Source organism: Phyllobates terribilis, unplaced genomic scaffold (genome assembly GCF_046119375.1).
Source record: "Phyllobates terribilis strain yellow unplaced genomic scaffold, ASM4611937v1 Scaffold_3__8_contigs__length_932513732, whole genome shotgun sequence".
Taxonomy (NCBI): Eukaryota; Metazoa; Chordata; class Amphibia; order Anura; family Dendrobatidae; genus Phyllobates; species Phyllobates terribilis.
In genome coordinates this window covers 886156831-886174577 of record NW_027362763.1, presented here as the reverse complement: position 1 = coordinate 886174577, position 17747 = coordinate 886156831, and the positions used below count along the sequence as shown (strand labels likewise).

Sequence of the window (17747 nt, the reverse complement as noted above, 5' to 3'; positions counted from 1 at the left end):
ATGATTTGGCGCTTCCGCTGTGAACATTTTGACATCGACGGGTATGACGTCACTGGAAGTGACGCTCATGCGTTCCATATGGCGGGCGTACGTTCCATCACGTCACTCAACCATCTCTTAACCATCGGCTGACTAAATAACGTCACCGCAAGTCCTGCCACTACACCGCGGGCCGCCGAGGAGAGAGGATCGCAGCCGGGAGGAGACCGGAGGCCGCAGGAGAGATGTGTATGAATATTTTTTTTTATTTTCTACTTTATAATTCTTTTTTAACTTGCAGGTACCATGGTACCCGGGTTGGAGGAGAGTCTCCCCTTCTCCAGACCCAGGTACCATCCGCACATTGAACCGCATAACATCCGCATGTATAAATGCGGATTTTTTGCGGTTCAATGCAAGTCAATGGCGGCGATTTCGCCGCGAAACCGCACAGTAAATGGCTGTGCTGCAGATTTTTCCGCAATGATAATCCGCAGTGGAAATTTCCGCAGCATGTGCACAGCACATGTGGATTATCATTGGGAAACATGGCAGACATCTTAACAAGCAATTTTATACATCGTCGCAGAAATGCATTAAATCCGCATCGTGGGCACACAGCCTTAATGTTCAATTGGAGAGATAAGAGGTGATCCAGGAGAGAGCGAGGTCTTTCACACCACAGGAAGAGAGGATTTGTAGTAGGAGGGAGTGTTCGCCTATATGGACGGCAGAGGACACTTCTTGAAGGAGTAGTATAGAGAATTGTCTGTTAGCTTTGGCAGTAAGTCGCTGACAATTTTGGTCAGGGCTACTTCAGTGGAATGGTGAGGACAGAAGCTGGATTGTAGATTGTCAAAGAGTGAGCAAGATGAGAGGTGGGAGAAAAGTGCAGCATGGACATGCTGTTCGAGGAGTTTGGAGGCGAACAGGAGCAGCAATATGGGGAGAAAGCTGGACATAGAGGTTGGGTCGAGGCATGGCTTCTTTATGATAGATGTGATTGTGGCATGTTTGAAAGCAGAAGGGAAGGTACCAGAGGTCAACATTAGGTTGAAAAGATGGGTTAGGGCTGGGATAAGCATAGTGGTGAGGTTGGGTTGGAGGTGGGGTGGGATGGGGTCAAGTGCACAAGTGGGGATGTGTGATTTGGAGAGGAGATGAGTGAGCTCTCCTTCAGTGATGGTGGGAAGGAAAGTTATGGGGGAGGGGCAGTGGTCTGTTTTACATAGAGGTTGTGGTGGGTGGGCAGTAAAGACTTGCCTTGTTTGGTTGACTATATTTTGGAAATATGCATCAATGTCTTCTGCAGAGATGAGGGAGATCAGAGGGGCGGTGAAGGAAGGACTTAAATATTATGAAGGAATACATTCAGCACATTTTATCAATGGTGTGCGTCTCGCCAGAAATGTTACTCAAGTTGGGAACTGGAGTAACAATTCTGGTGTAAGAAACTCTGTCACTATTAATGAATTTGACTGCCGGGTATAGCCACGCCCCATTCCTCCTCCTCCTCAGCTCCACCCATTTCGGAGACATCGCATGAAACTGGCATAAAAAAGCAAAATGTCCCAAAATTTTTACGCAATTTCATGTTAAGCAAAAAGTTGTCAACTTTTCAAAATGTTTTATGCCAGTTTTCTGGGTCAAACAATTGGATGAATTGGGGCCCTTGTAGTTGTTTTAATTTGCTACATCCGTATTACATAAAAGGATAGGCTTTGAGCAGAATAGTTCATGGATTATTTGGCTACTTTTCAATTGTTTGAGAAGCTTGCAGTCTCCGGAGGACGTATTTCGTACCCTATAGACCTGTTTTGGTGCCAAGAAACACCAGGTTTCAGTTTAGTCCCTTAAACATTCAATCACTGACCACAATCTATACAAAGATTTATGGGAATCCTCCTATATCAGCCAATCTGCAGGTATACCTCTAGACTCTTAGAAGTTAAACTCTTTCTTTTACTTCGTACCAAACACATGCCTATGCAGGGAAGAATACTTGGACTATTTTCAAATCAAGAAAAAAAGCTCAATTAGTAAATACTAAACTAAAAAAGAACATTCATGATAAGATTTTATGCTGAGTGGAATTTGTTCTCCCTTTGCAACATGAGGAATGTTTAATCTCAGGATATTGGGGTCAGAAAGCATCTTACTCTCTTCTCTATTTGACCGTCCAAGAGCTAGATCTTGTCATGTGTATTTGCATTTCTGTCCTCCTTTTCATCACTCTCCCGAGCTTCTTCAGCTTTGGTCTTGCCTTGATTTGGACAATCACTCAGTTTTGGCCTCTTGAAAACATATTCTGAAGTTTCTCTCCTTTTTTATTAATTTAATACCTATTGTATTAACCAATGTTTGATACATTTCATTAATGGTTCTCCTTTTGTCCCTTTTTCTTGACTATTACATTATCCTTGTTGTAACATCTGTTTTATTGTAAAAAAAAAAATATTAAAGCACAAAATATCTATTGGTAAAAAAAGTAAAACCTTTAATACAGTACCTTTACCAGCCATGAAATTTGGGAAAAAATCATCCCAGCTGTTGTAGCTGGGAAGCATTGGGTTGTTATTGTAGAAGTGAAAAAGTGACACGGCTGTATCTTTTGGATTTCGAAACACCACCAGCATCTGCACAATACAAAGCAGCAATGAAATTATGACGTCAACATTTTTACAGTTTGGACACTGGAATGCAGGTAGCAGACAATTCACTGTACCAGGAAAGTAAGGTGATATATATGCTGTAGAAATAGAATCATGTATAGAAAACATCTCTACAGAACCTTGTCTTTGAGAAAACCATCAAAGATGCAGATTCCTTTTCTGGTCCTCTTCTTTGAGAAGACTAGAAGGCCACCTTTTGTACAATATTAATAACTGATTTTGTGATGCTAACTAGATCTTGGGCAATGCTGTACTTTGCACACTGTAATTGCCCACTCTTAATGTTAACAATACATCATTAATAGATAACTAGTGCTTATTAACCCCTTAATCCTCTGCATATTTTTTTTTAATTTAATAACCAGACACGTTTAGTGATTTTCTACTTATAGCTAATAATCTATTAAAGAGGACCTAAAAATGTATTCAAAATAAGGCAATCACAATCAAAATTTATTGAATACAAAATCAAAACGCTTTATGGAATAAAAACACAACAATATTAAAAACACAAAATATAAAAGAGAGGGGATCAGGGTGTGTCCATGAATACAATGTTATTGGCCAGCATAAAGATGAATTTAATGACAATGCATGATATATCAAGAAAAAAATGAAAAAAATTATTTTAATGACAATGCATGAGGTATCAAAAGAAGATATACAGGTGCATCTCACTAAATTAGAATATCATCAAAAAGTTAATTTATTTCAGTTCTTCAATATAAAAAGTGAAACTCATATGTTATATAGAGTCATTACAGACAGAGTGATCTATGTCAAGAGTTTATTTCTGTTAATGTTGATGATTATGGCTTACAGCCAACGAAAACACAAAAATCATTATCTCAGTAAATTAGAATACTTGATGACAACAGCTTGAAAAATGATTTTAAAATCCAAAATATTGGCCTACTGAAATGTATGCTCAGTAAATGTACTCACTACTTGGTCGGGGCTCTTTTTTCATCAATTACTGCATCAATGCGGCGTGGCATGGAGGCGATCAGCCTGTGGCACTACTGAGGTGTTCTGGAAGCCCAGGTTGCCTTGATAGCAGCCTTCAGCTCATCTGCATTGTTGGGTCTGGTGTCTCTCATCTTGCTCTTGACAATACCCCATAGATTCTCTATGGCGAGTTTGCTGGCCAATCAACACAGTGATACTGTTGTTTTTAAACCAGGTATTGGTACTTTCGGCAGTGTGGACAGGTGCCAAGTCCTGCTGGAGAATGAAATTTCCATCTCTAAAAAGCTTGTTGGCAGAGAGAAGCATGAAGTGCTCTAAGATTTCCTGGTAGACGGCTGCACTGACTTTGGTCTTGATAAAACACAGTGGACCTACACCAGCAGATGACATGGCTCCCCAAACCATCACTGATTGTGGAAACTTCACACTAGACCTCAAGCAGCTTGGATTGTGGCCTCTCCACTCTTCCTCCAGACTTTGGGACCTTGATTTCCAAATGAAAATCGGAACTCTGGGACCTTGTGGAGTGTGTCAATGACTGTCTTCTGGACATCTGTCAAGTCAGCAGTCTTCACTATAATTGTGGAGCCTACTGAAACAGACTAAGGGACCTTTTTAAACGCGTAGGAAGTCTTTGAACATATAATAAACACATATACAATCCTATCCAAAGACATACCCCAGTACTGTGACCTTAAAGAGAACCTGTGAATGGTGCCGTAATACAGATTAGATAGTGTTTAACCACCTGCCTTGTATCTATGCTTTGCTTCTCTCACCTCGGTCCATTCTACTCTGTTGTGCTCCACGTCGGGCATCTGTCCATGCCCATAAAATGCTCACCAAGACACACACCCATGTCTTGGTATTAGCACTTTAGTGCTTCTAAGACTCTGAACTGCTCTATGTACCTTAACCCCCCGCTGTCAATAAACTCCTGAACGTCGCCTGCTTTCCCACATCCCAGCTGCCTGTCTTTGGTCTCCTGGACATTTCCCGCTTGCCTGCGATTTCCAGTATCCCAGCTGTCTGCCTGTGGTCTCCTGGATGTTTCCCACTTGCTTGTAGTTTCCTTCATCCCAGAAGCCTGTCCGTTGACTCCTGGACATCTCCCACTTGTCTGTGGTTTACAGCATCCCAGCTGCCTGTCTGTGGTGTCCTGGACATCTCCTGTTGATCTGCGGTCTCCAGTCCCTCAGCTGTCTGTGTCCCGTGTACATCACCTATTTGCTGCACCGACGCCTATGTGTCCACCCGAACCTTGGCCTTGGAGGATCCACCTCACCTGTTGAGCCTAACAGGTTGATTCCTTTGGTGAAGATATCCGCTTTGTGGATCTTCTTTAATTTGAAGTTTTCTTCTAATCAGGTTTCATGCTCAGGGGCTGGACTGTGCATTGGGTCTTCTCCTCCCTGTCTGGGATTCTCCAGCCCCTCTGCCTGCCTCCGGTCTGTGAATGACCTGCCTCCTCTGTTTGAAATCTCAGCAGTGACCTGTTATTCACAGACTGGAGGCAGCAGAGGGGCCGGGGAATAGCACACAGGGAGGAGAAGACCCAGTGCACAGTCCAGCCCCTGTGCACCAAAATCTCAATGAAGAACTACAAAGTGAATTTCTTCACCAAAGGTATCAACTTAATCTGTATTACAGCACCTTTACAGCCATGTCTTTACTTCACATTACAAAATCGTGCTAACAGGTTCTCTTTAACTAGGGAATGTCATACAGTATGTCAAAATAACTGTTGGACAGTGGAGGAAATAAAAGTACAATTTTTGTTATAGTGAGGTTTATTTTTATTAAATGTCTTTTAATAATAATAATTTTTATTTCTATACCGCCAACATATTCCGCAGCACTTTACATTTTAGAGGGGATTTGTACAGACAATAAAGGACATTACAGAATAACAATAATCACATAAATCAACAGATACCTGGAGGAGTGAGGACCATGCTCGCAAGCGTATGACTCGCCCCCTGGGCCGCAGGGTACTTGGAGCCGTGCAACAGGAGACGATGGGGGTAGTGGTGGCAAACCGGTTCCATGGCTCAGGGTGGTCAGACCAATGGTAGTCTGCTATGTGCTGTTCATGTTGTCCGACTACGCCACCCGTGGATTGCAGTTATTATGAACCGCCGCTGCAAGGTAATCCCCTGAGGCTGATGGTGTACGCATCTGAGGTTGTTTAACTCCCCACGGGAAGAGTGTAGCCCCAGGGTTGTGCAATGGATGATGGGGGTGATGGTACAGGGAGTCCCAGTACCGGTAGTGCTGGAGAAGAGAGAAAGTACACAGACAACGTACTGCAATCCAATGTCTTTTACTCACAGTTCATGTGCTCCGGGTCACTTCTGTACAGGTAGTGACCGCCCGAGCCGTGCTGCGTCCACCAGGTGAGGGGCTCGGTCAACTCCCAAGCAGTTCAGAAGTCTGGCTCAGGACCCCCTTTTATCCTTTCTCTGGCCTGCCTCACCAGTGACCCACTTTTGTCCAGCTGCCACGGATCTGCGCAGGTAAACGTGGGCCCCGTTCCCCGCTGTCCTATATGGTGCCTTCCTAGCAGGTTTGATGAGTTGTCGCACCAATAAATGATCACGACCTCCGGTCTTTGGCTGAGGGTAGTTTCTCCTCCACCAACTTGGGATCCGGTACCCTTAATCTGCCTGACCCTTCACCCTGTATTCTCATGGGTTCTTAGGGTCCCTTCCACCTTCTTGTTCCTGAGCCATTCTGTTTCTCTGTCTCTCCTCCTCCTTCTCAGTTCCTTCTTCTCCTGTTCCTTCTTCTTCTGTTCCTTCTCTTCCTCCTTTCTCGGCCTTTTCTCTAGGCCCACTCCAGAGCAGAGTTCCTACAGAGCCTCTGCTCCCTGTCTTCTCCTCTGACTGAACAGACTGACTGCTCTTACTCTCCTCCTCATCTAAGATGGTGCCCACCTTTTATACCTCCCTCTAGAACATGAGCCCAGGTGACCAGCAACCAATGGGCTCCTATCTACGCTCAGGAACCGTCCCCTCCTGCTCCTACATCACTGGGTTTTCCTCCCCCCTCCCCACTCCAGCCAGGGACATGGTCTGTCGTGCCTGCATTACTGTCTAATGGGAGCACCGTTGAACTGTCCCTCGGAAATGGGGTGTGTGTGCTGTATGCAGCTACCTGAGCCCTGGTCCATACTCCATCCTTACCCGGGAGTGGAATATCACACCTCTGGCAGAGGTGCAATACCCCTGTAGCGACCGAACCCTCGGGGCGCTACACTTACAATCTATGAATCTTTTATCCTGCATCTCTCACCAGTTTTCTCCCTTGCCCCAAATCCATCTGCTTTTTGTTTTGTGCTCTTTGGATATTTATTGGACTTTATCTGTACTCAGAGAGTTATTACTACGGTACTGTATCAATGGTGTTACATAAGACTGCAGGTAAAATCTACATGATGTGTAAATTACCCTTACATTTTTGGGTGGGGATGTGGGTGACAACAAAACATACACACATGGACAACACGACCGTGTTCGTGAGGACTGGAGAGCGTGTTTAAATTTGGCGCCAAAATCGCTGATTGGTCGCGACCGCGACCAATCAGCAAAGCAGTGTTTAAATTTGGCGCCAATATTGCTGATTGGTCGCGGCTGGCAGCCGCAACCAATCAGCGAACCGTGTTAGTGTGGACCGGAGAGCGTGTTTAAATTTGGCACCAAAGTCGCTGGTTGGTCACGGTCAGCAGCCGCGAACAATCAGCACAGCGGTGTCATCTTATTATCGAATCTTATTAGTGAGGACCGGGGAGCGGCGCTGCCTGTGCGGGTACTTCCGCTGCAAGCAGCCGGGAGATGACAGGCTGCTCGCAGCAGAAGTATCCCGACCGGCGACGCCGCTCCCCGGTCCTCCCTTCACACTTGCCGCTGATCTCCCGATGGTAGCCGCATGGAGGTCAGCGGCGCCGCCGGTCGGGGTCCTTCTGCTGCGAGCACCGGTCATCTTCCGGCTGTATCGCCGCTGACCTCCAAGCGGCAGATGAGCTGCTAACGGCCGCCATCTTTTTCTGAAATCCCGCGTCGCTCATTAGCCGCGGCAGGACCAATCAGCGACGCGGGATTTCCTGGACAGAAGGACAGACAGACAGACAGACAGACGGGATAAGACGATTATATATATATACAGTGGTGGCCAAAAGTATTGGCACCCGTGCAATTCTGTCAGATAATACTCAGTTTCTTCCTGAAAATGATTGCAATCACAAATTCTTTGGTATTATTATCTTCATTTAATTTGCTTGCAAGGAAAAAACACAAAAGAGAATGAAGCAAAAATCAAATCATTGATCATTTCACACAAAACTCCAAAAATGGGCCAGACAAAAGTATTGGCACCCTCAGCCTAATACTTGGTTGCACAACCTTTAGCCAAAATAACTGCGAACAACCGCTTCCAGTAACCATCAATGAGTTTCTTACAATGCTCTGCTGGAATTGTAGACCATTCTTCTTTGGCAAGCTGCTCAAGGTCCCTGATATTTGAAGGGTGCCTTCTCGAAACTGCCATTTTGAGATCTCGCCACAGGTGTTCTATGGGATTCAGGTCTGGACTCATTGCTGGCCACCTTAGAAGTCTCCAGTGCTTTCTCTCAAACCATTTTATAGTGCTTTTGGAAGTGTGTTTTGGGTCATTGTCCTGCTGGAAGACCCATGACCTCTGAGGGAGACCCAGCTTTCTCACACTGGGCCCTACATTATGCTGCAAAATTTGTTGGTAGTCTTCAGACTTCATAATGCCATGCACACGGTCAAGCAGTCCAGTGCCAGAGACAGCAAAGCAACCCCAAAACATCAGGGAACCTCCGCCATGTTTGACTGTAGGGACCGTGTTCTTTTCTTTGAATGCCTCTTTTTTTTCCTGTACACTCTATGTTGATGCTTTTTCCCAAAAAGCTCTACTTTTGTCTCATCTGACCAGAGAACATTCTTCCAAAATGTTTTAGGCTTTCTCGGGTAAGTTTTTGCAAACTCCAGCCTGGCTTTTTTATGTCTCGGGGGAAGAAGTGGAGTCTTCCTGGGTATCCTACCATACAGTCCCTTTTCATTCAGACGCCGACGGATAGTACGGGTTGACACTGTTGTACCCTTGGATTGCAGGGCAGCTTGAACTTGTTTGGATGTTAGTCGAGGTTCTTTATCCACCATCCGCACAATCTTGCGTTGAAATCTCTCGTCAATTTTTCTTTTCCGTCCACATCTAGGGAGGTTAGCCACAGTGCCATGGGCTTTAAACTTCTTGATGACACTGCGCACGGAAGACACAGGAACATTCAGGTCTTTGGAGATGGACTTGTAGCCTTGAGATTGCTCATGCTTCCTCACAATTTGGTTTCTCAAGTCCTCAGACAGTTCTTTGGTCTTCTTTCTTTTCTCCACGCTGAATGTGGTACACACAAGGACACAGGACAGAGGTTGAGTCAACTTTAATCCATGTTAACTGGCTGCAAGTGTGATTTAGTTATTGCCAACACATGTTAGGTGCCACAGGTAAGTTACAGGTGCTGTTAATTACATGAATTAGAGAAGCATCACATGATTTTTCAAACAGTGCCAATACTTTTGTCCACCCCCTTTTTTAGGTTTGGTGTGGAATTATATCCAATTTGGCTTTAGGACAATTCTTTTTGTGTTTTTTCATTGAAGACAAATTAAATGAAGATAATAATACCAAAGAATTTGTGATTGCAATCATTTTCAGGAAGAAACTGAGTATTATCTGACAGAATTGCAGGGGTGCCAATACTATATATATACATATACATATACATTGCTCAAAAAAATAAAGGGAGCACTCAAATAACACATCCTAGATCTGAATGAATGAATTATTCTCATTGAATACTTTGTTTGTACAAAGTTGAATGTGCTGACAACAAAATCACACAAAAATCATCAATGGAAATCAAATTTATAAACCAATGGAGTCCTGGATTTGGAGTCACCCCCAAAATTAAAGTGGAAAAACACACTACAGGCGGATCCAACTTTGATGTAATGTCCTTAAAACAAGTCAAAATGAGGCTCAGTATTGTGTGTGGCTTCCACGTGCCTGTATGACCTCCCTACAACGTCTGGGCATGCTCCTGATGAGGTTGCAGATGGTCTCCTGTGGGATCTCCTCCCAGACCTGGACTAAAGCATCCGCCAACTCCTGGACAGTCTGTGGTGCAATGTGACATTGGTGGATGGAGCGAGACATGATGTCCCAGATGTGCTTAATCGGATTCAGGTCTGGGGAACGGGCGGGCCAGTCCATGGCTTCAATGCCTTCATCTTGCAAGAGCTGCTGACACACTCCAGCCACATGAGGTCTGGCGTTATGCTGCATTAGGAGGAACCCAGGGCCAACCGCACCATCATATGGTCTCACAAGGGGTCTGAGGATCTCATCTCGGTACCTAATGGCAGTCAGGCTACCTCTGGCGAGCACATGGAGGGCTGTGCGGCCTTCCAAAGAAATGCCACCCCACACCATTACTGACCCACTGCCAAACCTGTCATGCAGAAGGATGTTGAAGGCAGTAGATTGCTCTCCACGGCATCTCCAGACTCTGTCACGTCTGTCACATGTGCTCAGTGTGAACCTGCTTTCATCTGTGAAGAGCACAGGGCACCAGTGGCGACTTTGCCAATCCTGGTGTTCTGTGGCAAATGCCAAGCGTCTTGCACGGTTTTGGGCTGTGAGCACAACCCCCATCTGTGGAAGTCGGGCCCTCATACCACCCTCATGGAGTCGGTTTCTAACCGTTTGTGCAGACACATGCACATTTGTGGCCTGCTGGAGGTCATTTTGCAGGGCTCTGGCAGTGCTCCTCCCGTTCCTCCTTGCACAAAGGCGGAGGTAGCGGTCCTGCTGCTGGGTTGTTGCCCTCCTACGGCCTCCTCCACATCTCCTGGTGTACTGGCTTTCTCCTGGTAGCGCCTCCAGCCTCTGGACACTACGCTGACAGACACAGCAAACCTTCTTGCCACAGCTCACATTGATGTGCCATCCTGGATGAGCTGCACTATCTGAGCAACTTCTGTGGGTTGTTGAGTCCGTCTCCTGCTACCACGAGTGTGAAAGCACAACCAACATTCAAAAGTGACCAAAACATCAGCCAGAAAGCATTGGTACTGAGATGTGGTCTGTGGTCCCCACCTGCAGAACCATTCCTTTATTGAGGGTGTCTTGGTAATTGCCAATAATTTTCATCTATTGTCTATTCCATTTGCACAACAGCATGTGAAATTGATTGTCAATCAGTGTTGCTTCCTAAGTGGACAGTTTTTTGATTTCACAGAAATTTGATTTACTTGGTGTTATATTCTGTTGTTTAAGTGTTCCCTTTATTTTTTTGAGCAGTGTATATATATACGTATATATATATATATTGTATACATACAGCTCTGGCAAAAATTAAGAGACCACTGCAAAATTTTCATTTTCTCTGATTTTTCTCTTTATAGGTATATTTTTGAGTAAAATGTACATTGTTGTTTTATTCTATAAAGTACTGACAACATGTCTCCGAAATTCAAAGCTAAAAATGTTGTATTTATTTGCAGCAAATAAGAAATTGTCAAAATACTAAAAAAGAAACAGTGCTTTCAGACCTCAAATAATGCAAAGAAAACAAGTTCTTATTCATTTAGAAACAACAATACTCATGTTTTAACTCAGGAAGAATTCAGAAATCAATATTTGGTGGAATAACCATGATTTTTATTCACAGCTTTCATGCGTCTTGGCTGCTTTCCACCAGTCTTTCACACTGCTTTTGGGTGACCTTATTCCACTCCTGGCACAAAAATTTAAGCAGGTCTTCTTTGTTTGATGGATTGTGACTATCCATCTTCCTCTTGATTACATTCCAGAGGTTTTCAATGGGGTTCAGGTCTGGAGATTGGGATGGCCATGACAGGGTCTTGATGTGGAGCTCCTTCAGCCACACATTGATTGACCTAGCTGTGTGGCATGGGGCATTGTACTGCTGGAAAAAACAGACCACGGCAGTGTCTTTTATACTTTCCCTCGTTACATAAGATTTGGTTCAGGTGATCACCTAATCAGAAGCACATTAAGTAGAATGAGGTGGACTTTGGTTGGAATTCAATTGACACTGGAATGGCTGTCAGACATGTACAGATGGTGATTTTTAGAAAACTGTGCAGTGGTCTCTTAATTTTTGCCAGAGCTGTATGTATATAGCTTAGTAATTACCCAGTTTATAGTCTTATGTCCTATTGTTTTTTTATGAAAGGTGATGCAACAAACATAAAGCCCCCTATGCATTTCAGGTGGCTGGCAGCTAAACGATGGGTGGGCTGAATGTTCGGCTGGCCGCTATCTTGCCTGACTCTCTCATATACTGTAATGTTCGCTCTGCTGAGTGCTCCTGTGTTCTCTGAGTGCCGCTGCCAGACATCTATGGCGGAGGCTTATCTCACAGGAAGCAAAAAGGATTGGCTGTTGGAAATTTTACCTGCTGAATCCATATCTCCCCTGACATCATCTGTCAGGGACCTCCATATTCATTAAACCATAGGGCGAACCCGTTCATATTGCGAGTTCAGACAACATTAGTCTATTGTGTATGGGGGCTTAAAACCTGGGGGACCAAACTGTATTTGCATTGCATAACTGTCTCTGGAGATATATACAAGATAGTGTTAATTGTTGCTATGATTTGTTTACCTAGATTTATCAGTGATCAGTAATAATTGCTCTCGGTATATTTGTGGCATTCTTGCAGTGATTTTTGCAAAATCTAGAATATGTGGTACATGGTGTCATTTATTTATGCTTCATGTGTAGATACATTTGCAATTCACACATTTTGTAATACCAATATGTGTACAATATGTTGCTGAAAGAATTGTGGCTGTCCACATTGTTTATGTTATAACAGATTGGAGACTAAGTTTACCTTTATTTTCTTGTTAAAAAATGATTGAGGTATGTTGTCATAATGCAAGTGCGAGCCTAAGACTCGTGGTGAAGATTCTACTTTTAGCTTCTGAAAAAATAAACAAATACATTTACTTAAAGAGTAATCACCATATTAATCTTTATTTTATAAATCAATATTACACAAGAAAATAAGACACTTCGTAATATACAAGCATCTGATTTGAGAAATCTGCTTCTTTCGCCTCCTGGACTGATCTTTCACTCTCAATTCATGGGTAAAATCTTCATTCAGGGAAAACAAACTTTCCCATTACTAAAATAGGAGATGAAAATTGGCACTTTTAAAAAAATTTTTGGAGAAGGGAGTAGGAAGGAGGAACTAGAGACACATATATTCTGCTGCAAATTCTCCTGATGTAGCAGTTATAGTTCTCATAGAACTTTTTGAGCACCAACAGTCATCACCTCTTCATGGAGGACAAATTTTACCCATGAATTGAGAATTTTGAAGGTGAATCATCAGTCCAGGAAGAGAAAGTGGTGGATTTCTCTTACAAGATCTATCACAAAGGTTTTCTTTTATTTACATGTGTACTATTAATTTATGAAGAAAACTAATTAAAACAGAGACAAATAATACCCTCTAAGTTTTTTTTAACAGTCAATATGGTATGCACAAGTCTAGCAAATAAAGTGAAAAGTGTGCCTATCATTTGAGGTGAATCTTTAACATAGGTCATGTGTACTTGAGTAACATCCAGAATATAACTTGTATGATACATTCTTCAGCAGTTCTTCCCTCTCAGTGGACTCTGATCTGTAAAGCCGAATTCAGACATTCTCATAGGAATATATGAGGCTGTCAGTGGCTCGTCCGTGCATCGTGGCCCGCACATAGAAAGTGATTCGTAGACGTCTGAATTCGGCCTAACTTTCAGATGGCAGCTACAAAAGGGATGGGCATTAGCAGCGATCATGTTCTGCCACGCTCACTCGCACTGCACCGTCTCCTGCCCTTCATTCTGTACCTACTTCTAATGAACTAGCAGACACCTCCACCACATAGACATAGCAGAAGAGTGTTTATGACATGATACCTATTGGTTACTATACAAATTAGACTCTCTTGGACTGAGCCCCCCCAATTTCAGAGGTACAGCTAATCTTTCCTTCTTAAATTTGCTGCCTTCAGCTATATGCAGTCTGTGTGGCTGTGGCATTAGCGGCATTCTTAACCGTAGTCTGTGGTGACAGTTTAGTAAAGCAGTTGATGCAGTAGCTATCTGGCCTGGCACTGTCACACTTATCAGTAATTTAAATGTGTAGTGGGTTGCGTGTTGGGTCACTCGGTGTCTGCTGCATCAGCTGCTTTCCTAAATGTGTGCTTCCATCAGTAAAGCTAGTTTCACATGTCTATAAAACAAGATCTGTGCTCCGATCGGAAGAGTTGGGCCTACTGCCAGGTCTGCTAATCTGAGCTAACTGCCTCAAATATGGTCATGAGACAATTATCTCAGGTCAGGAGACTCAGCAGTCAAGCTGGGAATTCCAGATCTAACACCGACTATGTTAAAACAGCCTAAATGCAAATTCATATGTGGGGTAATTTGTCACGGAAAAATCTGCCACAAAACCTTTATTTAGGATTTGTAAATATTGATAAGAATTTGGATGCGGGTTTGAACTAGATTAGAATTTGCTGCAGTAATTGAGCAGCATACGTACGGCTTCCTAAGAAAGGAGTTGTCTCTTTAAATATCAGAGTAAATCCAATTTGGTGCCACGTGGAGTGGTCCATTAAAAACTACCTAAAATATGTAGATTAGGCACAATATTTCTGGCTGCACTACATGTAGGGCCTCTTTCACATGTCCCGATGTTTTCGGCACTGGAAAAACCAGTACCGGAGATATCCGTGTCCGTGTGTGGCATACGCGTGGCAACCATGTGTCCATGGGAAAAATATGCCATGTCCGTTTTTTATCAGCAGCACGGACCGCAAATCGTCCTGCACATGTGCACACTGATGACTCACGAAGGACATCTGTGTGTCATCCGTGTGACACGTATCAGCGCCTGGGAATCAGCGGTACAGTTATCACAATGAATTCCATCTGCGCGACATTTCTTCATCAGCGTGAGTGGTGGCTAACTGTACCGCTGATACCCAGGTGCTGGAACGTGTCATATCCGTGTGTTATCAGTGTGCATGTGTTCGGGACGTTTTGCGGCCCATGCTGCTGATAAAAAACGGACATGTCAACGTTTTGCCCAGGGACACACGGTCTGTGGAAACACACTGACATGTGCGAGACCCATTCATTTGAATGGGTCTACGTGTGTAAGTGTCTCCAGTACATGTGAAAACTGTCACCACACGTACCGGAAATACTGACATGTGAAGGAGGCCTAATATAGGTCCACAGTTGTCTCACAAGAGATTGTGATTTACTTTACAAAAAACGTCCCAATGTAGTTTGTGTCACTATTTTTTCACTATGAAGCTGCTATCAGTGAACAGAACTGTTCTCGGATATCCAAAGATGATGTTCACGTCAGTGAAATGAAAGAGGGGCAAAGAAAAAGGCTATAGATAAAGTATGTCACACAGGAAAATACACTTTTTTTTACTACATATAGTATACCTTTCAATGCCTCTTTAAATTTGCATGTACTGTACAAAATGTATACTTACAGTATGCACATACCTCAAATTTATCGGGAGCTTTAAATTCAATCAATGGGACAAAAGCTGAAGGTTCCTTTTTGTAAACAGCATATAAAATGCTATTTAACAGGGAAATAGTCCAATTGGATCCTATGAATATCGTGACAATTAGTTATCTTTACACATCTACCTCAACCACCTAACACATTTCAGATATTCTTGAACTTTTTACAAATTCAAATTTCAGTTTTGAAATGTTATTAATGTTTGATCAGGTGTTTGATCAATGAGCTCCACAAGGTTCAGGACAAAATTTTGATTTTAGGTTGGGTCAAAGAGACTGTTAGAATCAAGTCAAATATCTCACCTATTCCAAGACTAGATGCATTTAGGCTTGTAATGCTGCAAGTTTCATTGCCAAACGGTAAAAAAATATGATTTCTGCATTAAAGTACTCTTCATTATTGATAAATATGAAAATTCACAGTTTCCATCACCAAATCGATGGGCAAACATATTTCAAACAAAGTCTTTAGTCTGTATGTGCACACTTTGTCTGAATTGCGTTTGCTCATTGTATTAGTGATGGAATCTAAGAATTTTTAAATTTATCAATAAAGAAGTATTTTTATTAGAGGACATTGATGCTTGAATCATAATGTTTTTCTATATTACATTATTTTTTCTATTAGAGGGATCTAGGCAAAGCTCAAATCTTTGCAATGTCCTCACTGGAGCGCGTTACTTAGTGGAAACTATGGTACCTCATACGCCCCTTTGGTAACAATTACACGTTTTTCTATTCAATTGTGCTCACAACTAGGGATGAGCGGATCTGTGTAAGTTCGGTTTCATCTGAACTTTAGTCCAAAGTTCAGTTCGGGTACCAGAACTTGACCCGAATTTAACCCTGAACCCCATAGAAGCCAATGGGGACCCGAACTTTGGTGCTGTAAAATGGTGGTAGTAAGGGCTAGGCGGCTGCAAAAGGAAGCAAAATGTGAGTAAAAGCAGGACAATTGGCCTGCAAACAAATGTGGATAGAGAAATGGCTTAAAATAACATAGAATAAAAAAATATAAAAAATAATAATCTTGAACTGGGAGGCGGAAGTCCAAGTGGAGGAGTGGAGCTGTAGCGCTGGCGTCCCTGCCCTCTGCTAGGCAGGGACGCTGTTCCCCTCACCGTTCTGCTCCGTGCCCGGCGTCCCTCTCCCGCTCTGCTGGCAGCGCGCGCTCCTTCCCGGCCACTGTGCTTAGGGCGCGCGCGCGCTCTCCCTCCCTCTTAAAGGGGCCGCGCGCGCCGTCCTAAGAAGTCCCCGGCCAATGGCCGGAGGACTTCACCATATATAAGGCACCTCCTCCAAAATGGAGGTGCCCGAGCAATGTTGTTTGCACCAGTGTCTCACCTGTGCTTCAGCCCTCAGGTCCCGTTGCCAGTTACCTGCCAGTTACCTGCCAGATTCCTGCCTGATTACTTGTTACCTGCCTGCTAGTCTGAGGTCCGACGGTCTGCCTTACCATTCCTGTCAGTCTGTCTATGGACCAGCTTGCCCGCTCACCTGGGAGCGCTCATCTGCTACCTGTCTGCTAGCCTACCTGGAGGCTCCACCATCACGTGCTGTGACCACCCGCCTGTCCAGAGACTTCTGTCCGCTCACCTGGGAGCGCTCATCTGCCGCCTGTCTGTTGGTCTTCCTGGAGGCTCCGCCGTCACATGCTGTGACCACCCGTTCATCCAGAGACTCTCGCTTGCTCACCTGGGAGCTCACGTCTATCTTCAGCCGCCACAGGTCGTACCAACCCTTTACCTAGAGACTGTCCCGTTCACCTGCCGTGACCACCAGCCCGTTCATCCAGAGACTGCCTCGGTCACTTGCCGTGACCTCCAGCCCGTTCACTCAGAGACTATCCCGTTCTCCTGCTGTGACTTCCAGCCCGTCTTTCCTGGTCGCCACCCGCTCCCTTACAAGGGCCGCCCCCTTGTATAGTAGCTCAGAGGTTCCGCCTCCCAGACCCGTTACAGTTTGCTCGGGCCATGGAACCCGGTGGCACCCAAGCTCCCTCGCTCTCGGACTTGTGTCATGAACTGTCCCGTCAAAGGTCCCAACAGGAGTCCATCCTGGGTCACCTGCGGAATGTCAATACTCGCCTGGACACTTTGACTGCTCCACCAGCAACCTCCGCCAGTGCCATGACTCGCAACCCGGCAGCCCCGCTGCCCACCAATACCATGGTACCTTACCCCGGACCCCGGCTTTCTGCACCTCCTCGCTTCGGAGGCGACTCCGCCCAGGCTCGGGGCTTCATAAATCAGTGCACCCTGCACTTTGAACTATTATCTCACCAGTTTAACTCCGACCGGGCCAAAATTGCATTCATCATGTCCCATCTCACCGGGGAGGCCCTGGCCTGGCTAAATCCTCTATGGGAGAGAGGAGACCCCCTGGTATCCAACTTGCCTGCTTTTCTCACGGCTTTCCGGAAAGTCTTCGACGAACCCGGACGGAAGACCTCATCCGCATCATC

At 44.4% G+C, this 17747-nt stretch overlaps 1 protein-coding gene across 1 annotated transcript in view; it reads right to left on the bottom strand.

The window, feature by feature from the left end:
• The window catches only part of LOC141257755 (sulfotransferase 6B1-like), a 117022-nt gene that overhangs the window by 45074 nt on the left and 54201 nt on the right, over window positions 1–17747 (bottom strand). The window contains exons 2-4 of the mRNA XM_073672685.1: window positions 15260–15369; window positions 12568–12657; window positions 2489–2615 (exon numbers count right to left, since the gene is read on the bottom strand). Coding sequence (XP_073528786.1) covers window positions 2489–2615; window positions 12568–12657; window positions 15260–15369 — 327 coding nt within the window. The remainder of the gene's footprint in view (window positions 1–2488; window positions 2616–12567; window positions 12658–15259; window positions 15370–17747) is intronic.